Source organism: Marmota flaviventris, chromosome 12, assembly GCF_047511675.1.
Source record: "Marmota flaviventris isolate mMarFla1 chromosome 12, mMarFla1.hap1, whole genome shotgun sequence".
Taxonomy (NCBI): Eukaryota; Metazoa; Chordata; class Mammalia; order Rodentia; family Sciuridae; genus Marmota; species Marmota flaviventris.
In genome coordinates, this window is record NC_092509.1 from 97018432 (window position 1) to 97044521 (window position 26090).

The 26090-nt window shown below is 35.0% G+C and overlaps 1 protein-coding gene across 1 annotated transcript in view; it reads right to left on the bottom strand.

The window, feature by feature from the left end:
- Xpr1 (xenotropic and polytropic retrovirus receptor 1) overlaps window positions 1–25805 on the bottom strand; it is a 180352-nt gene extending 154547 nt beyond the window's left edge. Inside the window, exon 1 of the mRNA XM_027934953.3 lies at window positions 25564–25805. Within this exon, the coding sequence (XP_027790754.1) occupies window positions 25564–25632 (69 nt within the window). The 5' untranslated portion in view covers window positions 25633–25805. The remainder of the gene's footprint in view (window positions 1–25563) is intronic.
- Between the last annotated feature and the right edge of the window lie 285 nt (window positions 25806–26090).

A 26090-nucleotide genomic window follows, 5' to 3' on the forward strand; every position in this document is an offset into this window, starting at 1 on the left:
CCAGATATCTTCTGGATAAGGACTGGCCACCAGAAAAAACAAGCGATTAGAACATTACAACTTGCCAGGCACAGTGATTCACGCTTGTTAATCCCAGGGAGTTCAAAGCCAGCCTCAGCAAAGGCAAGGTGCTAAGAAACTCAGTGAAACCCTATCTCTAAATAAAATACAAAACAGGGCTGGGGATGTGGCTCAGTGGCTGAGTGCCCCTGAGTTCAATACCTGGAACAAAAAAAAAAAAATATTACAACTTAAGCCCCACAACCAAACTTCTGAAGGAAGAGGTGCTAGAGATAGAATTCAATCACTAACAGAAATGATTTCAAGTCTGTATAATGAAACCTCCATAAAAGCCTCTGAACATCGAGGTTCACAGAGCTTCCATGTTTGTGAACACATCAAGGTGAGAAGTGTGCATGGAAGCTCTTATGCCATACTCACCATTATACCTTGCACTATGCTTCTCTTCTATTAGATTGTTTAAAAATTGTCCCTTTTATAATCCATCTGTTGCACTCAGTATTTTTTCTGTGGGAATTATTCTGGCAAATTGTCAAATCTGAGGGAGAGTTCTGGGAATCCCCATATTTGCAGTCAGTCAGGCAGAAGTCTGGCACCCCAGTTGTAGCTTACATCTTAAACAGGGACAGTTATAAAGAACCCTTACTAATCTATGGAGTCTGTGCTAACAACAGGTAGGTAATGTCTGAAGTGAACTGAATTGTCAGACACACAGTTGCTGTTGGAGACCTGGCTGTTGTTGTCAAAAAAGAAACGCATTTGGTGTTAAAAGAAATGGTGACACAAAACACTATACCACACTATAACTCTTTAGAAAACCTTTATTAGTCAAACACAAATTTTCTAAGATTACATTTTAAAATTATTCTCTTTTTTACCAAGCACTTATTCTTAAACTTCTTTGTAATCAACCCTAGGTGACAGTGACAAAAATCTGGAACCTCTTTTAAGAACATTACATACACACTCAGTATTTTCTTTACAATTTTATGTCTCAGGGACCACTAACTTCTAGATTAAAATAAGGAGTTATTTCTAAAGAGCTTATCAAACATTAAAAAAAAGTCTTTCTTTCATTCAGTTGACAGATTTAAATTTTATATCAAAGTCCTATACAGGTAGAGTATGGTCAGATTACTGTTCTCTGACAGGCTATTTCAAGAGGATAAATGAGTAAAAGGTTGCTGAATGCAGAACAAATTTCTACAACTAAAAAAAAGTAATAGAAAAATATGAGGAAAAAAATAATTTTAAAAAACTAGCCAGAGAATAGTTACAGAAATAAATCTATCCCAACAGGTAATATCAGAGGCTCAAATGTCTGAATGAAGATTTACTATTTGTGCGGTATAACAGGAATGTGTGCCAAAATTAAATAATGCTAACAGGAACCAAATAAACTGTCAACAAGCAAAGTGACTTGTATACAGTAGGAGCTTAATAGTTCTTGAATTCAAAAGAGTTTCCTCTCTGGAGAAAATTAAAAAGGATTCACAAAGCACACTAAGTAGAATTTCTGACATGTGATGAAAATGAATTAAATTTGCAAAAGCAAAGCTTACCAAATTAAGTTCAAGTAAATTAAAGTTTTTAAAAAAGACAAATTACAATAGTCTTCATTCAGATTAATGAAATCAAGACAAATTTCGGCGAAATCACTGGCAACTCATTTCTGCTACTTCATTTTCCGCTGATTTAAGAGACATTCTATGTTTTTGGTAGTAACACTGTCTAGAGAACTCCATATATAGGACCATTCTATAGCCTGTGATAAGAGAGAGTCCACATCAGGAACAAGGAAAAAAAAACCTCCCGGGTATTGTCTACATTAGTACTTATGGACTGTTCATCTATGAGTCCATTCAAAGCACTTACCTACACTGGGAATTCAAAGGAGTTTCTTCAATTCATTTTTACTTTAAGAAAATCCAATACTTTATATAAAACTCTGAATTTATATAAGTCAATATGAATTCATGTGCATTCCTGAAGTTTTTTGATTTTTCAAAGGCTTAAAAGCAATCTTTCATATCATTTGACTCCCTTCGAGTGATAAATTATTTTTGTTATTGAAATCTATATAAACATAAACTAGGACAAAATTCCTAGTGCTTAAAACAACTCATGTTAACAGTAAAATCTTACAAATTAAATAAATAAAAATAGCCACAAACCAATACTATACTACCAATAATATTAACATAAAGGAAAAAGATTCACAATCTGTTGTTGTTTCTTGGTACTGGGGATTGAACCCAGGAGCTTATATCCGCAGCTCTTTTTATTTTTCACTTTGATACAGAGTATCACTAAATTGCTTAAAGCCTACATTGCTGAGGCTGGCCTCAAACTTGAGATTTTCCTGCTTCAGCCTCCCAAATGGCTCGAATTATAGGTGTATACCACTGCACTCAGCTGAAAGTGATGACTGACACAAATATACCTTCTTTTGAGTTTGGAATGCCTATCCTACTTTGATAATAATTTTCTAAGCACTTAACTATACAGTAAGGCAGCACAGCAGAGTGGTTAGAAGTTTTGGGGTCAGAAAATGTGTATGAAAAACAACTCTTAACACTTAGGAGTTGTGCAAACCTAGGAAAATAACTATCTCTGTACTTCAATAGCCTCATCTGTAAAACAGGAATAGTGAATACACATAGCTTACAGATCTATATTAAGAATTAAAAACTCTTAAAACATTAATTCTTATACTAATTTTGACTCACAATCATACATGAAGAGTACTTAGGACATTGCCTAGAACATAAAAATATGCTGAAAAAAATGTTAGCTAATAATAGAATTTGAACTACGACAAATTACATCATACCATGGGCTATGGCAGGAATACATCAATCATGCATGAGATATGCCTCAACCAGTTATGCTGTTGTTGCAGTGCTGAGGATGGAACACAGACTTCACAAATACTAGGCAAGCATTCTTAAATTCAGCTATAACCCCAAGTCACCAGTTGTTAACAACTCTTAGTAGTATAGTAAAACATGGAGCTAATATGATGCAACAAGCATAAACATAGACATTGCAATCTCCTGGCATTGCTAGTTTATAAAATAGTAATCTAGATGACCTAGAATATGTTCCTATTTTATTTTCAGATGATAAATTATGTAACCACAAAATATTTTTAGTTCTCATAGGAAACCTACAGACTCCTGAAGAAAATATATGCAGATTCCAGTTGAGTATGCTTTCTTTCTATAACATCTCCTAATTAGATTATTCAATATAAAAAAATTTAAACTTTGTACAATATAATATAAATGGGTATAGTTCAAACTTAACATGTATGTTTAATGAGAACATTAAAATAAATTTCTTAATGCTGTTAATTTTTAATAACCCAAAATAGATCATCTCTAATCTCCTTTCCAGAACACAGAGCGCTTTCACAGACCTACTTCCTACTTCCCCATTAGGCTCATATATAACATATTATAAATATTATCACTGCCATCAATAAAAATATCTAACTTGGGGTTGGAGATATATCTCAGTTGGTAGAGTGCCTGCCTCACATGCACAAGGCCCTAGGTTCAATCCCCAGCACCACACACACACAAAAAAAAATTTAACTTGTCATTTCAACATTCATTTAAACTCAGCACATCACAATCTAGTGGATTAATAGACAATAAAATAAACAACAGGCATTTGAAGAAGAGCAAGGAATATTTGTTTTCATAAACAAAGTAGTCATAACCCATTAATAATATTTCCCAATATGATGAAATTTATAGACACATTTTTATCTGAATCAATTTACCAAATGCAGCCCTTAAATAGAAATTTAGATATATTCTTAAAAATATATATTTTATATGCTGACCTACAGGCCCCTAGAAAAATTCTCCAATTATCTCTTTTTCAGTTTCCATTTCCTGTTTTTGCATTCCCTTTTAGGTTTATTTCACCAGAAATACTGGATAGTCTATGACTAATGTGCAAGTCAATTACCTCTAACATAGTTTATCTTGTCATCTACATATTAAGTGTTTTCCTGATGCTAAAACACACAAGGCAACCTGTAAATCAAATTATAAACCTCAAAAGCAGTAATCTAGCATTTTCTCGTGTCCTGTACAAGAATCAACATTTTTTTTTAATTTTTGTTATATATGGCAACAGAATGCATTACAATTCATACTACACATATAGAACACAATTCAACATCTTAAATTATATTCATTTCTATCCCTTAACAAAAATAATCTGTTTTGGCTATAGAAATAATCCTTAACATCAATAAAAACCTAACATAAATTCTTATAATCATACTAATTGAAAAGTGCTTTTGTACATTAACCTAAAGCCTACAGTATTATAAAACATCACACACATTAAAAAATTTTTATGGCATTTCAAAGTACACAGTAAGAGGCAATTCAATATGCAAAAGTTGTTACAACCTGTATTTGGGGTAAAATTGGGAGTTCATAACCAACTTGAATCTAATGTATGAAATATGATATGTCAAGAGCTTTGTAATGTTTTGAACAACCAATAAAAAAAATTTGATAAAAAAAAAGTTGTTACAACATTAAATTGTATTGACTTTATTAAATTAAATGTATGTTAAATATATAAATATACATAATTTGTAATAAGATGAACTAGTTTGGAATATGTTATATTCACATTTATAAATTTCTGCACTATATACTTTAACACCCCCCCCCCCCAACATGGTTTTCACTATTTCCATATGGACATCCCTGAATGTATTTCCTTGGCTACATATCCAGTAGCACAGATTCACAATGTTCAGAATTTTCCCCCAAAACCTGATGTACCATGATCTTTATTTCTATTAATGTCATCACCAGTATCCAAATCACAAATTCATAATCTCACTGTGAATAATCCCAAACTGGAAATGTGGTTCATGGTCTCATTCATTCCAACAAAAAATTATAAAGTCCCTACTGTGTGCCAGGCATTGTTCTAAACAGCTGAAACATATCATGATGAAAATAAAAGTCTCTATCCTAGAGGAATGCACATTCTTAAATTTTTCTTATTTTCACTTGTGCATTTACAGATCTGGTTCAGCCAATTTTGCTACCAAAACTTCTCCTGCATTCATTCTCTTCTATACTTTTATCTAAACTAATTCAACAGACTCTCAACTGGTTTACCCACCTATAAATTTTCATTTCTTTAACACTTTTTAAAAACTGCTGCCAGACTGGGATTGTGGCTCAGTGGCAGAGTGCTTGCCTAACACATATGAGGCACTGGGTTTAATCCTGTGTACCACATAAAAAACAAATAAATTAAATAAATGTATTTTGTTCATCTACAACTAAAAAAAATTTTTTTTTTAAATCTACTTCCAAATCAATCTTTCCAAAAATACCAAAGCACTAGTCTGATTTTTCTGCTCACAAAAATAAAGTCCATACTGGCTTTTAAGTCACTCAGAATGATCTCCACTCTACATCTTTCCAGGTTTATCTTCCAAACCGGTTTCATTTTTACAATTTGACTAACTTTTTTCATTTTTACAATGTGACTCCCAAGCCAAAATGAATTATTATTTAGAACCTCAATAGTTCTTCCATCTGTATCTTTGTTTACAAATATTGCTTCCACTTGAAACAACTTCTCCTTAACACTGTTTTAAATCTAATTTCCAAGAAATTCTGAGAAGATGGAGTAGGAAGCACTGGTCTATACAACTTCAATGGCAAAATCTGTCTGTCATAACTATTTTGGAACTCTAGAGTCTACTGAAGGCTTAGATAGTAAACTGGAGTGAATCCTAATCAATTTTGTCGCTTAGCACAGCAGAAGCTATTCATTCCTCTCTCCTGGCCCTATGGCAGGTAGTTGTGCACATGTTCCTGGACCAGGGTGCAAACACAGGCCAAAAGGACACTAACCCTACAAATGTCAGGGATCTATGCTGTAATTATTCATTGTGTAACAAAGACTTGGAACTGGTTTTGCTAAAAACTCTCTTACCTTGGGCCTGCAAATGTAAAAACTCTAGCATCTGTCTCATTTTGGATCTGTTTCCTTTGCTTTGAGTCAGTCACCTTGGATTCCAGGAACAACAGGTCTGATCAATAAACATCTTGTGATGATGCAAAACTATACCCCAGACAACTTACTTATCACTGCTTAACCAATCCTGAAATAATGATCAACCAGACCATAATTTGACCAAGAAGGTTTACACTTCTAGTCCCTTTTTATATATAATCTTGGAGTTTATGTCAGTATTCCCAAAGAAAAGGCTGGAAATGCTGGTGCTCTTGTCTTCCCATTATAGCTATACTGATTAAAATTGCTTTCCTGTTTTTTTTTTATTTGTTCTTTATAGTTATACATGACAGTGGAGTATAATTTGACATATTACACACAACATGGAGTATAACTTATTCTAATTAGGATACTTTCCTGTTTTTAATGAACTGGAAATACTATAAAATAATTCAATAACAAGAGCTGACATTAAAATTTTAGCAGAGAAGCTGATTTTAAACATTTAGATTTTGCAATAAGAAAGTCTGTGCAGTTTACAAACATGTTTTGAACTTGTGCTCTGAGAGATGCTGTGGCCTATAAAAGTTGAAGTAAAATTGCTCTCTGTCCTCACAGACTTTATAACTGATACTATAATAATGTCAGAATGAGTTATATAGATTTAATTAGTACAAGAGAAAGATTGAAACCTTCTCCTCTAAGATCAGGAACAAGACAAAGATGCCCATTTCCTCCACTTTTATTCAACATAGTAATGCAAGTTTTAGCCAGAGCAATTAGGCAAGAAAAAGAAATAAAAGGCATCCAAATTGGCAAGAATAAAGTAAAATGATCTCCTTGCAGATGGATCTTATATATAGAAAACCCTAAAGACTCCACACACACACACACACACACACACACAAAATTAGTACTAATAAAGGAATTCAGCAACTAGCTGATCAAAGTCAAAGACAAAGTCATGCAAAAATAAGTTGCATTTCTATATTAACAAAATAATTTGAAAAGGAAACTATTTGAAATAACAACCTGGAAACAATTGATTCTATTTACAATAATACCAAAAATTAAAATAAAGCACTTAGAAAGTGAAAGACTTGTACAAGAAAACTACAAAACATTGTTGAAAGAAAATTAAAGAAGACATAAATAAATGGAAAACATCCCATGCTCCTGGACTGGAAGACCTAACATTGTTAAAATGTCAATACTACCAGAAGTATTCTATGAATTTAGTGGAATCATCTATCCCAATATTTTTTATAGAAATAAAAAAACCTATAATGAAATTCATAGGGACTCTCAAAAGACCCTGGATAGCCACAACAATCTTTAAAAGAAAGAACTAAATCAGAAGACTTACGCTTCCTGATTTTAAAACTTACTACAAAGTTATAGGTATAGTAATCAAAATAGTATGGTATAAAAAAACACTAATAATTTTATATTATATAATATTTGCTGTTCTTCAAAAAGAGTTTTTAAAAGATACTATATGAGCCAGCAATTTCATTTCTGGATATATACCCAAAAGAGTTTAAAATATTCATTTTCATGGTAGTCTTATTCCCAAAAAGTAGAACACAGAAGCAACCCAAGCATCGAACAACAGATGCATGGATATTATTCACTCAAAAAAATGGAAATTCTGCATTATGCCACACATGCATGAACTTTGAGAACATTATTCTAAATGAAATAAACCCCTCACAAAAAGATAAATACTGTACGATTGGTACTTTCAAGGTTCTTAGTGAATACCCTAAAGACAATGTAGAATGGGGGACATTAGGAGCTGAAGGGAGATGGAAATGGGGAATTGTTGTCTAACAAGGGAAAAGCTTCTTTTCTACAAGATAAAAAGTTATAAAGATGTATAGTAATGGTTCCAAGATAATATGAATAAACATGCCGCTGAACTGTACACTTAAAAATGATTAGGATGATAAATTTTATATGTATTTTACCACAATTTTTTAAAAAAGCCATTGGGAAGTAAAAGAGCATTTTAAGAAGGAAGACATATTAAAAACTATCAAAAGCTGCTTACAGACCAAGATAATTAAAAAGAGGTAATAAGATTTGAGGATCATTGCTCACTGGTGACTTTCAAGAATTAGTTTCAGTAGGGCAATGGGGCCAAAGCTAGATTAGATCTGGCTGAATATATGTGACAACTAAGTATACGATAGCCACAAATACTGATGAATAAGAAAAGTAATACTAATTAATTTATTGAACATCTACTACCAGATATTGTTTGTAAGCATTTTAAACACACTAACACTACTCTCTAAGGTATAAGACTCGCATTTTACCAACTAACGGTTAAAAGTCCTTTGCCCAGATATTACCAAGTACTACTCTTTTGACAATTCATACTTCTTCAAGAAAGACAACAACATTTCAAAATTTACCTCTTATTTTGGTCTCTTACATATTGATATTCTCCTATTTATTTCCAAAACTTCCCTATACTATTAGATTTTTATATTCTATGTAATAACCAGCCTCTGAGATGACCCCCTGATGATTCTTTCCTTTTGGCAGTAACACTTCAATACTAAATAGGGCTGATCTATGTAATTAAATGGATATTGCAGGGGCTGGGGTTGTGGCTCAGTGGTAGAGCACTTATCTAGCATGTGTGAGGCTCTGGGTTCAATCCTCAGCACCACATTAAAAATAAATAAATAAAATAAAGGTATTTTGTCCATCTACAATATATATAAATATGTGTGTATATGTGTGTGTGTGTATATATATATATATATATACACACACACATACACACACACATTTTTTAAAAAATGGCTATTGCAGAAATGGCAGAATACAACTTCCAAGGATGGGTCATAAAAAACACTGTTTTTCACCTTTCTCTCTAGGATCACCCACTCTGGGGAAAGCCAACCATGAAAAAACTCAAATAGCCCTAAGGAAAGATACAGTGGTGAAGAACTGATACCTCTTGAAAAATGCCAGCACAAACATGCAAGCCATCTGAGTCATCCTAGAACTGGATTCTCCACCCCTGTCAGGCTTTATAGCTCCAGCAAACATCTTGACTGCAACCTCACAAAATACCCTGACCCCGAACTACTCAGTTAAGTGGCTCCCAAATTTTTGCTACACAAAAACTGTTAGACAAGAAATGTTTATTACTGTTTTAAGCCACTAGGTTTTGGGGTGACTTGCTATACAACAATAGATAATTAATATAGCAAGCTAGATTTGAAAGACATTTTTGTAGTTATTAGATCATAAGCAACATCATTGATTTTTCTCGGACAAAGTAGTTCAAATTTTATTCCTATAATGAGTAAAAACTATGGAAAGAAATACTATGACATTCAAGTGATTTATTTGGCAATAATAAAGAAAATCACGTTCCTATGTTAAAGTCACCAACAGTATGATTTAACTTAAATGTCCTTGAAAAGTCACACAGTCACACTCCTGAACTGGAACAGATCTGACAGAAGATTAAGTCAGCTTCTTCTCTATCAAAGGATCTTACCCTGATAATAAAATAAAACTTTAACAAAATGCTCTTTTGTACTAATTAAGTCTGTATAGCTCATTCTTACATTATTACAGTACCAGCTATGAAGTCTCTGAGGACAGACAGCAAAATTACCTCAACTTTTATAATCCACAGTATCTATCAAAGCACAAATTCAAAATGTTTACAAACCACACAGACTTTACTTTTGTAAAAATCTAAGTGTCTAAGATCAGATTCTCAGCTAATTTTAAATGTCAGCTGTTGTTATTTTTATTGAATTATTTTATAGCATTTCCAGATCATGAAATATCAAACTACAAAGTCCCTTTTCATTTCTCCCAATTTTCATTTATATTTTCCCTTTTTGTACAAAATTCAAGACTCTTTCATTTGCTAGATACAAGAGAAGTTCTTCATGTTTTTGCCTTCCAGCCCTCCTTAACATATAGTAAAGTTCATCCAGGTTAGTAAAGCATGTTGATTTTGCTCAAATAGAACAGCTGACACAACATTCATTCTCATGCTCTTAGTAAAAGTTTGCCATTTTCTCTGAAAGAAAACAAAAAATAATAAAAAATTTCTACAAAGTTATCTCCTATGTGATTATAAACATGATTTTAAAAAATATTTTTAGAAGTTGATTAACCTTTATTTTATGCATTTATTTATATGCGGTGCTGATAATCGAACCCAGTGTCTCACACCTGCTAGGCAAGTGCTCTACCACTGAGCCACAACTCCAGACCCATATAATGGGTATCAGACCAGGTTTTAGTCAGCTTTTTCGCCAATGTGACCAAATGATGAGCAATTTTAGAGGAGGAATGTTTATTTGGGGACTCATGGTTTCAGAGGTCTCAGGCCATAGATGGCCAACTTCGTTGCTTTGGGCCTGAGGTGGGGCTAAACACCATGGAAAAAGGATGTAGAGGAGGAAAGCAGTTTAGGCCATGACAATCAGGAAGCAGAGAGAAAAAGAGAGAAAGAGAGATTTGCTCACCAGGTACAAAATATACATCCCAAAGGAATACCCTCAGTAACCCATAGCCTCCAGTCATGTCCTACCTGCCTACAGTTACCAGCCAGTTAATCCCTATCAGTAGATTGATGCACTAGTTAGGTTAAGGCTGTTATAACATAATCTTTCACCTCTAAATTTTCTTGCATGGTCTCATACAAGAGCTTTTGGGGGATACCTCATATCTAAGCCATAACAGACCACTTCATTGCAAACCTTTAATAAACTAACCATTATCTATTGGCCAAATAATGTTTCCTACAAATATGCTACTGCATTACAATATATAAGATGTTTGTATTAATAAAATATTGTTTAATCAAATCTAAGATACTATAGATACTATACTATACTATAAGGTGTATCATTATTTTATGTACAATTAAACTATGACATCTGTAAGATGCATTCCAATGTTAATGGTATTTGGATATGAAAGAGGGAAATGTGCCTCTTAGAATCTATGAAATAAAGTGACTCATTTTGTCACAATCACAATGTAGTTTCTGAGGCAACGGTGAGTTTTATTTCTGTAACAAAATACCTAAGGGTAAGAACTATATTTTTAAAAGAGATTTATTTAGATGGATTTATTTAGGAATGAATATGCTGGAGATGCAATAGCATGGAACTAGTACTACTGAGCTCTGGTAAAGATCTTCTGGTTACATCACAACATTGGCAGATGGTATCATGATCAGAGCACATGTAAGAGGAAACAATCACATGGTGAGAAAGGAAGCCAGTAAATCAGGCAGGAGCCTGGCTAGCTCTTTTTATAATATCACTCTCATAGGAATTAATTAGCATCCTATGAGAATTGACATTAATCCCTTCCAATGGTAGGATCCCAATAACCTAACCTCCTTTCTCTAGGCCACACCTCTTAAAAGTTCCAACATCTCAACACTACCACACTGGAGACCATGCCTTCAACACATAAACCTCTGAGGTCCAACCATATTCAAAACATACCAAATGAATTCTAAATGTCCATCTACAATCATTTGGTTTTCAAGAAAATGCATGACCCCAAAAAGAGGTCTGGTTATACAAAAAGATTGAGTATCAACATACGAAAACAAATATCCATTAAATATACAAAAAAGTTATTTCCATGGCTATTTTTATTGATATAAAATAATAACTATAAAATGTATCAAGTCAGGCTTTCCTGTATTTCAGATATTATTACATCTAATTCTCACTATGGTCTTTTTTTAATATTTATTTTTCAGTTGTAGCTGGACACAATATCTTTATTTTATTTATTTTTATGTGGTGCTGAGGATTGAACCCAGGGCCTCGCAGGTACAAGGAAAGCACTCTACCACTGAGCCACAATCCCAGCCCCCTCACTATAATCTTGCAAGGTAAATATTATCCCCACTTTAGGCACTAGAAAACCAAGATTTGGAGAAATAAACTGGTTTTTTAAAAGTGTCATAGCCAGTAAAATGAAGAAAATGCAGTTTAATCAACATATTTAGTTAAAATTAAAGCTACTTTATTACCTTCAAATATGAAGATCTCATATAACCTGAAAGAACTTTTTGTTTTATTCTATTCATTCCTAAAAGTTCATCCTATCTTCCTTACCATTAGTTGGACAAATTTATCAACAAAGAGTACCTATGTTTTGTCTCAACGCCCGTAACCTCTTAAAATCTAGAAGAAAGCAAAAAACAACTGTGTTCTGAATATATCAGCAAACTCCTTTTGTCATATCCAAACCAGTCAGTGTACTCATTTTTGAGAAACACTACTCAACATTTTAGAAATAAGACCCTGGTTCGAGGCAGATGAACAGGCATTTCACAGAAAGGCCTAGAATCTTGGCCTCTGCTGTCACAGATGCTAGGAATCCCAGAATGACCCAAAAATTGTATACACACAGAGACAGTGCAATAAAAGGAAATTAAATTGAGATAATTTGTTGTAAGCCATCTACGTTTTAGAGGTATGCAGTAGCTGCTAGTGACATGTTGCTATTAAAATTATAATTTTGAGTAGCTAAAATTAAAAATTCAGTTCCTCTCTTTCATTAACCATATTTCAAGTACTTAAAAGCGACATAACTAATGGCCACATATTGGAAAATGAAGATTCAGAACATTTTCTGTATCTCAGAAAGCTCCATTATATTCTACAGTTTGTCTATCAAGAACACAGTAAGATTGCCAGTGATAAAACCTATAGTAGTCAAGTGCCTGGTCTGGTTTGATAGTAAAATAACATACTATTATTGCCTACAAGATATAGCCTAGAATGTGAATGCTAGGTACATTTCCTATTGTGAATTAGTAAACTGGCACATCACTCCGTTGTAACCTTAATAACATTCAGTAAATCACTTATTAAATACCTACAATATCACAATTGCTGAGAAAGTTGGTCATTTACACTGTTCTACACATAGAATCTGAAGCTCAGAAAGGTCTTACATCTAACAGTAATAAAATCAGAATTCATATTAGTCTTTTAAAGTCCAACTAAACTCTAAAAGCAACATACAATATATTAAAAGATACATGCAGAGTTATGAAACAGTATGGAACCATACAGGTAGTATTAAGGTTTTTTTAAAAAGAAACACAAGGCAGGGATCAGAGTTAGGAAGGTCTCAAAACAATAAGAATGGCAGCACATTAAAAGCATCATACAGGGGCTGGGGATGCTCACTGGTAAAATACTTACCTGGCATGCACGGGGCCCTGGGTTCAAATCCCAACATGATGAAAATGAATGAATTAATTCATTCATTCATTCATTTATTTCTCCCTAACATGATGGGGAAAAATGGTGTGTGTGTGTGTGTGTGTGTGTGTGTGTGTGTGTGTGTTATATCCAGGGAAAAAGATATCCCACCAAGAACCTGACCCATCCAAACACCATAGGACCTTGGCCAGACAGCATTACGTAAGTGGGTGCTTAACTCTCCCTTTCTAATCACATATTTAGTTAGTCACTTTCTGGTTATCATTCATCTTCCCTTGTATGTTAGTGGAAGGAACAGGGAAATAACTTGGTGATAAGAAAAACATTTGAGCCTAGAATGTGAATGAGGTACATTTCCCATTGTGAATTAGTAAACTGGCACATCACTCCCTTGTAAGCTTAATAACATTCAGTAAATCACTTATTAAATACTATTGCCCAAGCCCATCAATCTAGAGTCACTGAAAAGACCAATTCTAATCAGAATTTGAACCACAGTGAATTCACCAAGATAAAGATATTCTGTGAGGCTTCTTGGCAGCCAGAATGTTCTCGAGAATTGTGCTGATCTCAAATAGTACCTTTTATCCAAATTCCATGAGTATTTATTAGTCCCTGTAGCAAATGTCCTGACAGTTCTGACTACCAAATTTATTTTAAATCTATCCTTCCCCTTCAACCCTTCTCTTACCTCAATGGAACCACAGCACAGAAAACCTACAAAATGATAAAAGATTGGAATCTGGAGCACAGGCCTTGGTTCATAATCTTGATTCCACCACGAACTAGTAGTGTGACCTTGCCTAACTACTTAAATGATATTTTTTATATAAAATGGGATATAAACATACATCAACAGGCCTATTGTAAGGATCACATTCATGTGAGTTACTAAATGTGACAAATGCTGGATGACTGTATCTACTACCTTCCTGACACCCAGTAACCATTCAAGAGATGCTATATATTGTTACTAACACATTTCACCAAATCTAAGATACTACTAGTAACTTACATCATTGTTGTGTATATATACTTCTAAGAATGAAAAAAGTTTACCAACTTAACTATGACATAGCATTAATTGGAAGAAAATCTGATTTCAAATGTTAAAATGTGAAAAAGTACATATAAAAATCTATTAAAAATTTAATTTAAGCCTTCATTATCTTTGGATATACTATTTGGTTTTCCTGTCTTTGATGTCGATCTCTTCAAAATCATACATCTTATTTTGAACTGATTCCTCTCCCTAATCTTTTATTTAAAACCCTCTATAGTTCACACCCAGGAAAATGTTTAAACTCCTTAACATAATATTCTAAGCCCTATCCCCCGATCCTTCCCAGCTCCTTTCCAACTTCATTCTGCTGGCTCTTCAACATATCCAGTGAACCAGATTTCCTTAACCATGTCTGGATATTTCCACATATGCCTTTGCTCTTTCCGTCTAGACTGCCCCCAATGTCCTTTTTCCTCTTACCCATGTGATAGAATCACACTCTATCTCTAGTATCCAATTTATATATACCATTACTATAGATACTTCCAATATAAATGCTTTGCTTTCTAGGGCAAAATCAATTAGCTATTCCTCCATAAAAAAATTATAGTAAACTATGATTAAAAACCCAAAGTTAAGAATTCCTCTAATACAAGGACTAAACCTCACTTATTATCTCTCTACCACCTATCATGATTCAACAGTATAACAGCATGTTAACAACCCAGTCTATGAAATAAGACACATCTGTGTTTGAATTCTGGGCTCTACCACTTACTAGTTACATGACTTTGGGTAGCTTAGTCTAAAACTCAGGGTCTTCTGAAAAGGGGGATAACAAAACCTAATTTAGAGGGTAAAGATTAAATGTAAAATGGCTGCCACGCAAGAACACCCAATAAACATTAGCTGTAGTTATTATTATCATTATTGTTTTATTATCTTTTTTTAAAAAAAAGAGAGACATTCATGAATACTTAATAAGCAGGTTTAATACACAGTCTGATATTCTCTAGACGTATTTGCCCTGACTTTGGCTTGGCAATTTAGGGTATAAGGGGTAACACATGTAACCAGTGCTAAAAGTCAAACACAGGTGTATAACCAAGTGTATAACACAGGTGTATAACCAAATCTTCCTTTCACTGCTACCTGACTTCTCAAACCTTACATAATTCCTTAGTTCTGTCTCCTCACTTAATATGTGTTTCTACTTGTGACCATACCTAAATAGAATAATGGCTAATTCTAAGTAGGTGAATAAAGAATAATACTGTTGGCATCTGAATCTCATAATTCACTCTGTCTTTTAATTAGCATACAGAAGAACCATTTTATATTGTTAATGTGATCTAATGGATGATTAGATTCAGATAAATGTATTAGTGCAGAGTATTTGAGCAATCATTTACCAAAACATTCAAATCCCTACTGAGTCTTACAAAGAAAATTTATTCTTAAAACTTAAAAGCAAAGAAATGTTTATATGGCAGTAATATGCCTCAGCAAGGAATAGCAGTAAGCAGAAGGCCAATACACCTATACCAGGTTTTGCTATCAGCTAATTTTAAGACTGACCACATATCTTGCCCTCTATAATTTATTCATCTATAAAACAAAGGGGTTGAGAAAGTCTTTTGCAATTCTAAAACTAACTGTAGAATTAAATATTAAATTTTCATTAGAAAATTGAAAAGAACTAAAATTAGATATACCCGAAAAATTCAAATAACTCACTTAAGCTATATTTAAGAATACATCTGAATATCACCTGTTTAAAGAAAAGACTTCAAAGACACAGGCTATAATCAAAATGAATACAAGTTATAAATGACCTGGACAACTAATTTTGACCAAGACAACAGCTACATAACTGTTCTCATCTGGTTTTCTTACTACACACAAAAAGGTTAAGAACAATTTATTAACATGAACATACCCATAAGCAGAAATATTAGCCAAAATCAATAAAACCATTTTCCAAGAAAATCAACACTGAACACCCTAAAGGCCTCATTTCTCTCATATAAATAATGTTCCCAATCATTATATAATGCCACTGAGCTCTATATGAGAAATAATTTTAATAGCAAATATATTGCTTTTACTATGTACCAGGCATTGCTTTAAGAACTTTTCACATTTTAACCCATATAATCCTCACACCAGTCTCATAAGTACTGTACTATTATTTTTCCCATTTTACAGATGAGGAAATTGAGGTACAGAAAGGTTAAATGATTTGCCTGAAATCACTCAGCTAATAAGTTGGTAGAACTGAAATATGAACACAGGCAGTCTAGATTTAGAGTCTGTTGTCTGAATGTGTTATCAACCTACTAACATATGCTATAAATTAATAAGCAATAAAATGAACCAGTATGACTGTATTAATTCAACCACTAACTAGGCCACGTGACCTGATTCACTTAATCTATTTGACCTATATTTCCCATGAAAGTAAAAAAGGAAAATTGAGCTAAATATTCTCGGAAGTTCCTTATAGATCTAACATTCCATGACCTATAATCCTAAGGCCACAACTATAGTGCAGCAACAGCTTTAACCACTGTTAGCTTCCTCTTTTCACCCTTATCACTACATCTCATTGCCTTTTTCTTATGTCTCATCCTCATAAGGTCCTCTATCAGTTGCTTGTTCAGTAATAGTTACTATGATAATCTTAAGGAAAATATAAGTCACAGAGGGAAAGTCTATCCTACTGACCACACTGTACCACCTTCCAAACCCTGCAGGCTGAGACCTGGAACTAAAAATAACCCAGCCATAATTGCACCGTCCTACCAAACAGATGCTACAGAACAGTCAGTGGTGCTTGAGAACAGGTGGAACAGGCCTAAATGTATATATTAATAAAGAGATGGGTTTATTTACTTTTTATAAAGCAGTATGATGTAGGACTTAATAGTAGGAGCTCTTACAATCTCATTCTACTGTCCACAATTAGCAGTATCAACATAATCAGTTACTTAATGGCTCCAAGACTCAGTCTCCCTCTTCTACAATGGTGATAACAACCTATATAAAAAGCTTGCATAAACAGCTTTAGTTCTTTTCTCAAAAATAAAAAATAAAAATAGGGCTGGGGTTGTGGCTCAGTGCTAGCGCACTCGTCTGGCACGTGTGCGGCACTGGGTTCGATCCTCAGCACCACAATAAAAATAGATAAATACATAAAATTAAGGTATTGTGTCCATCTACAACTAAAAAAAATCTAATAAGTAAATAAAAATAATCGGCTGTTACTGCCACTACTACCACCACTGATATATTTACCATTCCTGTACAAAAACAAGAGCTCTAGAGTCTGACAGATTTGATTTCAAATTCTGGCTCTACTTAGTTACTAGGTGTATAGCCTTGAGCAAATTAACTAATTTCTCTAAGTCTGGGTTACCTCCTCAAGTAAAATGAAGATAATATTTATCCTGCAGAACTGTTGTAAAGACTAAATGAAGATAAACATAATGTAAAGCAGATGACACCTGGTTCTTAAGCACTCAATAAATGTTATTTCTTTTCTCCTTAATGACAAGCTGACCACATTTCTGCTAATTCAATTCAAAGAAAGGAAAGTAGAGTTAGGAATCAGATGAAATCCCGATAAGCCAACTTTTTTTTTCCTCTCTATTGTTCTTTGCTGTGGAAAAGGTATCAGAAAATCCTCTTGCTATGGTTTCTTTTACCTCTTATGGGATTCACAGAACTAGAGAGGGATTTTTCATGGCATCTCCAAACTTCCCTTGGGATCCTCAAAACCCTCTCATGGAATCAAAGATGTCAAAAGTATTTTCATAATAATACCACAACGTCATCTATTATGTTTCTACTGGCTGGTAAAAGGTGCTCTTGAATAGTCTTGTGGGGTTTTTGTTGTTGCTGCTATTGTTGTTTAAAATGATATTTGTATGTGTGTATGTTTGTTGTTGTTTGTGGTACTGGGAATCAAACCCAGGGTCTCAGACATGCTAGGCAAGCCCTCTACTACTGAGCTACATTCCCAACCCTGCTCTTGTGTTTTAAACATTTCTCAGTTTTAGTTTCTAATAGAGTATATATTAATAGACATTGAAATCCTCAGTACTTTTTAAGAATTTCAAGTGGTTCTGAGAGGAAAGAATTTGAGAACCACTGCTCTTACTGCTCTTAAAAAAAAAAAAAAAAAGCCCACAAAGCACATACTCTGTGAAATTACAACTTTATCAATTTAGCCTAATAAGTAACTCACACAAAAATCTAAATATGTCCCACTTTCCTCTATGATTATATTCCAGTCTTTCAATCTTCAAAAAATCACTTGTCCACTAACCATCTGTGAAAAGTCAATATCAGAGCTATATCTGAGGATTTATCTCCACATTTCTAGCCTAAGGTCTTTATAATACTGCAGGACACCTTCAATAAAAGACTATTTTCTTGATCAACATGTTAATCTTGTTGAGGGAGTCAGGTGCAGGTGGGGCACATCTATAATCCCAGCAACACAGGAGGCAGAGGCATGAGGATGGCAAGTTCAAGGCCAGCTTCAACAACTTAGCAAGACCATGTCTCAAAATAATAAGGACTGGGGATATAGCTCACTGGTAGAGCACCCCTGGGTTCTATTCTCAGCAACAAAAATAAACAAACATTAATATATTACAGAAAATTTGAAAACTGTTATGTTTACAATAAGATTATTTATATCTTCCTTTGGCCTCTATCAAATAAACAATTTTTAAAGGATTTTCTGATCTGTCTGAATATATACTATATTTGGTGACAGGAAGAATAGATGACCATATTTCAATCTGACTAAACAAATCAGACTTCAAGATATATAAGCATCATTTACAATAGTGATCAAAATGTATAAACACATTCCAAGTCCCTAATCGACCATCTTCTCATTCTACACCATTTTAAATTTTGGAAACACCAAGTTGACTGAAATACAATACCAGAAAAACACACATGTATTTCATTTTTTCCTCTATTTTTTAAGGTTATGAGAGAGCCAGAATCTATCAGCCTACATAGCAAATAATAAAGTTCTATAAATATTTATTTATTGAATCAATAAATGATTTTTAAGATTTTTGTTTGTGAACTTTGTGTACTTGGCTTTTTTTTTGCATTTACTCAGTAAGAAAAGATCTGAAAAGGCAAATACACTGGGCAAGAGAACCCTAGTAACTTTTAACTCTCTCTCAATCCTAAAAACCAATTCAACATCAGGCAACCCATAAACCAGCTTTGGTTAATCTTGGGCAACATCTTCCAAACTTCTATAATGGCACATGCCTACCCATTTTTTAAAAAATTTTATTATGCACCTCCAGTATATGTATATCTATTTATAACTTATACCCATCTACAACTGTGTATGCTATAAAACAAAGAATTTTAAATTTTTTTAGTTGTGGTTGGACACAATATATTTATTTTATTTATTTATTTTTATGTGGTGCTGAGGATGGAACCCAGCGCCTTGCACGTGCTAGGCGAGCACTCTACCACTGATCACAGCCCCAGCCCAAAATAAAGAATTTTTAAGTTAAAAGTTTTACAAAGATGAAACAAGGATAAAATAATTTTTATCTTTCATTCACAAATAGTACAAAGATACTTTATATCTAAGAGATAATCAAAGTATTTCAAAGGTCTAATTCAAAATTCAAGTCCATTTTGAACTTAATTATAATGGATATGAACTGAAAACTAGACCTTACAAGGCAGAATATTCATAATATATAACACAGAGTGGAGTTAACTGTGGATGACAGTGGCTGTAACTTTATTTCAGAGTTATCCTAATGTCTTCATAATTTTGAAATTTCTCAGTATACTTAGCATTAAAATGTTCTTGTTTATATCTGTAATTCGGATGACCAAAAGCTAGTACTAGAAATAGAACTGTCAGTTCTGTTATTTTCTTCTTGTTTACTAGTGCTTGGTATTATTGATATTATTATTTTGGCTTCCTTGTTGTTATTGTTGTTGTAGTTGGACACAATACCTTCATTTATTTTTATGTGGTTCTGAGGATGGAAACCTAGTGCCTCACACATGCTAGGCAAGCACTCTACCATTGAGCTACACCCCCCAGCCCTTGTTTTGACTTCTTTACAGGGACTTTTTAAGTTTTGTCCACTTCATAAGGTTAGTTTGGTTAAAACTTAATAATATTTATATATTAACTTAATTAGGCTCCCATTACTGGATTAATTGCTATCTGCTGAAAGAGAACAAGTAAGAAAAACATGGGCAATCCTGTTTCCCTCAGAATTCTTGTGTATAGGTTCCTTAGCAAGAGTACTACATCAATCCACTTGTTAAATATTAGTGAAATTTTATTTCTTCCTTTCCATATGCATAAAAATAAATAAAATGAACAGTTCTAATACTATCTTATTTTATTCCATGGGGGTACTGGGTATACTGCTTTGGGGCCTTCAACTCAAATATACCTGAAATCACTTGCATGACTCGATCAGTCTCTCAAATACTTTCCAGAACAGGACTAAGTTTGAAGCCAGGACTAATTTTCCATGGTCACCTCAGGTCAAATAAGATTCTTAGGTTCTTATGATCTGGGCCTTCACCCAAAAGTTGATCCAAAACCAACCTTCAGGGATGGATGGACAAGGATAATCTTACTAGCATACTCACACTAGCATACAATGATAATAAAGAACAGTTACAGCTTCCTATCTCTACAACATTCATTCACTCATGGTAAGAAACATTTACAAACGCCAGACATCTCACTACCATAGTCATTTACAAGTGTTATCTTAAATATACTATACTGTACTTTCATTTGCAGAAGTGCCTTAGAGAAAAAGTGTGGCTTGTGCCCCATCGGGTGGCCAAACTGGAAATTTCAAACAAGTTCCAGCAAGGCAAGTTAACCCTAACTAATCAACATAATACCTTTGAGAAATTGAAGCCTGCAACAAAACTGGCCTCATGGGAGAGTTCTATAATTGAAAATCATAATGTTATTTCAATGTTTCCTTATATTTAAAAATAAGAAAGTACAGTTTATGCAGGATCTCTCCTTTCCCAAATCCTGCAATTAAAAAAAAAAAAAAAAAAAGACCAGCCTTCTTTTATTTAAGTTAAAAGTTAAAAGAGTTTCATTGGGTTAGCTTTCTATTCAAAGATCAAAACCTCATCAAAAAAATTTTAAAGGGTATTTATTAATTTAAGATGATGATTTATAAAACAATCCTTTAAGTTCTATCCTTTCATGAAACAAACATGATTAAACTATAATAAAGCACAAAAATTTAAAGTTAGATGGGTCCTTAGATAATAAGAGTCTGTGAGCTTAGAAACCATCAAGTTTAGTTCTCTTAGCATTATTGATGAACCTTAAACAAGCCAGTGAGAAAGTGATTAAATCAGGGTTACACAGCTAGTGTGACCTGACTCCCAATGCTTACACATCTAAAGCCAAAGAGACTAGCTGTGTGTGTGTGTGTGTGTGTGTGTGTGTGTTGGGGGAGGGGTGTGCATGGTGCCGCATGATTGGGGGCAGTGCACATAGTGGGGTGGGGGTGCCATACACTAACCAAATGGCTGAACCTCTTTGGACCTAAGTTTTCTTGCCTGGAAAAACAAAGAGGTAAACAATCTTTCAATTCCCTTTCAGCTCTAAAATTCTGTAATGTAAAGGCCTCATCATTTTATTATCTTACACAACTACAGTATACACTGGGGGGAAAAAAAAAACATTCTGGATTCCTGAGAAACCAAAAAAGCACAGGACCCTAGGGAAGAAAACAAGTCAGCCGCTTAAGTCACCAAATATGTTTGCTTCTTTTGCTAATATTCTGTAAAATATTAACATGGTCATACTAGTCTATTTGGATGAAACTGGTCTAAGTTAATTTTGATTAATCTATTACAGAGCTCTAAAAAAACACAATCGCTGATTCTAAATCAAAAAAGTCTGATAAAGACATATTCGTGTGTGTGTGTGTGTGTGTGTGTGTGTCTGTGTGTTGCTGGGGATTGAACTCTGCATGTGAGGCAAGTACTCTACCAACTGAACTATATCCCCAGCCCTCTATTTTATATGTTGAGATGTATAATCAAATATATTGCTGGGAAACAGATAGTCTCTGCTCATTTATGTTGTTTCTTCATAAAAATTATTCACAAATGCAAATAGATTTTCTTCACATGGTTTCTTCATGTTGTTCTATTCTTTTATGCTTTTATGCTTATTATTTTCCTATTAAGACTAATCCATGAACTCCACATTTTAAATTACAAACTTTAATAATTTCAGGATATTGAAGGGCTACAATTGTTAATAATTTTAACAATCCATTAAAAGTGTGGTGGTGCATGCCTATAATATTAGCTACTCAGGAGGCTGAGATAGGAGGAGCACAAGTTCAAGACAGCCCAGCCATCTTAGTGAGATCCTATCTCAAAATAAAATAATCTAGGGATATAGCTTGGGGGTAGAAAACTTGCCTACCATGTGTGAGGCCCTGGGTTTGACCCATCCCTTCTCACACACAAAATAGTTAAGTAAAAAACTTACGAAATAGAAGAGACCTTGAGAACTTCTGGTCCTATATTCATTTTTTTTAATAGAAAAGAGTTCTGGAAAGACAAAAAGATTGTCCCAGGGTCTCAAGGCTAACAAACACAAGAACTAGCACTTATTATGCCGCCATGTATATAAAATGTTGTATATAACTATTACATAAAATTATAGTTGTGAACAAAATTTTCAGCTTCTATCTAAAGCTCTGCTTAATTCAAGTAATATTTAAAATAGTAAGATGACATAAAAACCAAAGAAGCTGAATAGGTCACATTGGTTCACAGCACTAGAAAGCAGCCTAGGCTAGAAATCAAGAGTAGTATACCAAAATGTCATCACCAGTGCCTGAAAAACAAATCCAAGTGTCTGTTCTACTAAATGTGTTTTAGGAGCATCATGTTCAGACATGAGAAAGTACGTATCCCTGAATTATGAGAAGGTCCTTTTCTCTAGCCAAGTCCTTTTTCCCTAAACTTTTAAGCTGCTCACATTCCTGGAACCTATAAATGTGCTCACTCATATCCCTTTATTGTTTTTAAAGGAACAGCATCAACTCTTCAGAAACAATACAACACAAAGATTCCAACCCTCTACAAATTTCTCTAATGATTTCAATTAAAAGAAAAATGCCCCTTATTTAATTTTGCCTATCAAACAATAAGTTTTTCCAGGACAGGAGTCACACAGTAGGAACTCTCTATAGAATCAAATTGCAAGTAATTATAACTGAAAGCAAATTATCCACAATATGTGAATTTAAAAAAAAAATACAATTGGCCTCAGAAAGATAATGCAGTCACACATAAGCTCAAGAATTTTGTCCCTATGTGTCCAACCAAGAGTAATCATTTAGAAATAGCATCCAAATGGACTATGTGAATGAGGTTACTCTATGTACAAAGCTGACATTACAAATCAAGAGTTAATTCCATTTTCAAACTTAATCTTTTGCTTCTCCTTTTGGCTCCAGATTTTCCAAATTAATTCTATGAAACAGTGAAGTGTTGAAATACTTAAAATGAATCACAGAATATCCAGCCACTGTAACTTCTGCCCAAATCAAGCATTCTACACTATGTAACAAGAATAAGCTGTGGTTCAGCATTCTCATGTCCTAAGCCTCTATGAAGAACTGGCAGTGGTGCTGAAAATTACTACTAGAAAGATGGAAGACCAATACCCTTCTTTCAATAAAATTCATCATCTGGACTCTAGCCAAGGCTTTAAAACTAACCGAACATATTACAAACAATAAATCAACAACTCTACAGACCAAAGTGTTAGCCCCTTCTCTTACAAAATCTGGTCACAAAACACTACAAGAAAATTAAGTGACAAGAAGGCATTGATAATTCTAGAGCATTCTTTTCTGACAATTATCAAACACTCTGTTATAAGTAAATTTAAAATCTTTAAGATTCTGTTTAACCTACCTACATCTTTTTATCTATCTTCTTCAATTATTAAAATGAATAAATGAATTCACTGCTGTTACCTAAACATCTTATTACTAAACTTATATAAAAATTAAATAGAAAACCAAAATAGTTCAATTCATAAAATCTGGCTAGTATATATGTATTCATATTGATTTTATACTCTTTGTTCCTGAACATAACATAAATGTGAATTCCTGGAGGTTACAGATAAGTCTTTCTCTATCCAGGAGCTGAACTAGCTACTGAGAATAAGCTATTGCAATGCTTAAAGCCCTTCAGGTTTCTTACCTTCTAAATATATAAATATATTCTAAACATATAAATGGTTTCATTATCTTTACTTTTTCCTGTATTGACATAGGTTTCTTATCACTAATGAATACCTTCCAGGAGCTGTTATCACAGAATCTGGGAGGAAAGGGGAGCATAATTTCTGTAATACATAGGTAAGATACAGTGTTTACAATATAGTAATAATCTCCCTAGCTAACAAAAACTTAGCAGACAAACTGAAATTTTTATATAATTTTTCCTCCCTCCTCATTCTTCCCTTCATCCAAAACATATTAATATAAGAGCCCAAACCAAAGAATGTGTGATTACTCTGTACACTTCATGCAATCAGTAAAAAGACAAGCCACTGTCTTAACAAAACCGAATCGCTGGTTACAATACGTCTGTAAACTATAACCACTGCATTTGTGATACACATTTAAACCAAGTTTCAATCCTGTTACAAAGCCTTTGTCAACACTGGCCAAGTGGGGGAAAGCCGAAGCGCTCCGCTCGGTGGCATGAAGGAAATCAGTGGAGGGGCTAATCTCAGAAAAGCAGGATTCCTTGGTGAGAGGTGAGCGGAGGGAAACAAGACCTAACCTTGTCAAGGGGGCGCTCGCCCAGGGTGGGGACGAGAGGTCAGGGTGAGCCGGGAGGAGGTTAGCGCGGAACCGCGGCAACCCGGGGCTGCCCTCACACCGCGACTCCCCCACCTGCGGCTCGCCCTCCCACTAGCCTGCCCCGGCCCCGGCCCGGGCTGTGCCCTTCCTCCCGCCGCCGCCAGCATATCCGTTACCCCGGCGGCAGCGGGCTGCGGGGGAGGGGAAGCACAGCGGGGCCGACCGCGGCGGGGATGCCGCAGTGGCTCCCCGCAGCAGCCGGTCAAAGTCCGCCCGGGCGCAGGGAGGCAGCAGGCGCGGAAAGCAGCGGTGGAGGTCAGGACTGGAGAGATGGTGGCCCCTCGAAGTCCTCCCACACCCCGGCCGCCGCCGGTACCTCATACTGGATGTACTGCTTCCTCCACTCGGGAGTGATGTGCGCGGAGAGGTGCTCGGCGAACTTCATTCTGCCGTTTCCCCCTCACTCCCACCCGGGTCCAGCAGCTACAGGCGGCGGCGGCGGCGGCGGCGGCAACAGCGACTCCGACTCCTCCCCACATGGGCCCCGGCGCGGCGCGGCTCTGCGCTCTCTCCTCCTCCGCCGCCGCCGAGGTCTCCTCAGAGCCGCCCTCCCGCCATCTTCCTCCTCCTCTCCATAGCCCCGCCCCGCCCCGCCCTCTAGACGTCATCGCCATGGTAACCGCCTACGCCGCACCGACGAAGGGGCAGGGTAGGGGGCGGAGCTTGGGTGAGTTCCTTAATTCTCCGCCCCTTCTGGGCCGGACGTACTGGAGGCACCTCCCCTGACCTCTTCCGTCTGGCTCTCGTTGGCCTACAGCTGCTCTGTGCTGCCTGCCTGTGAAGCATCAGTGTTGTTATTGTAATTAATATTAATACTGTAGCAACAATAATCCAAGCAAGACG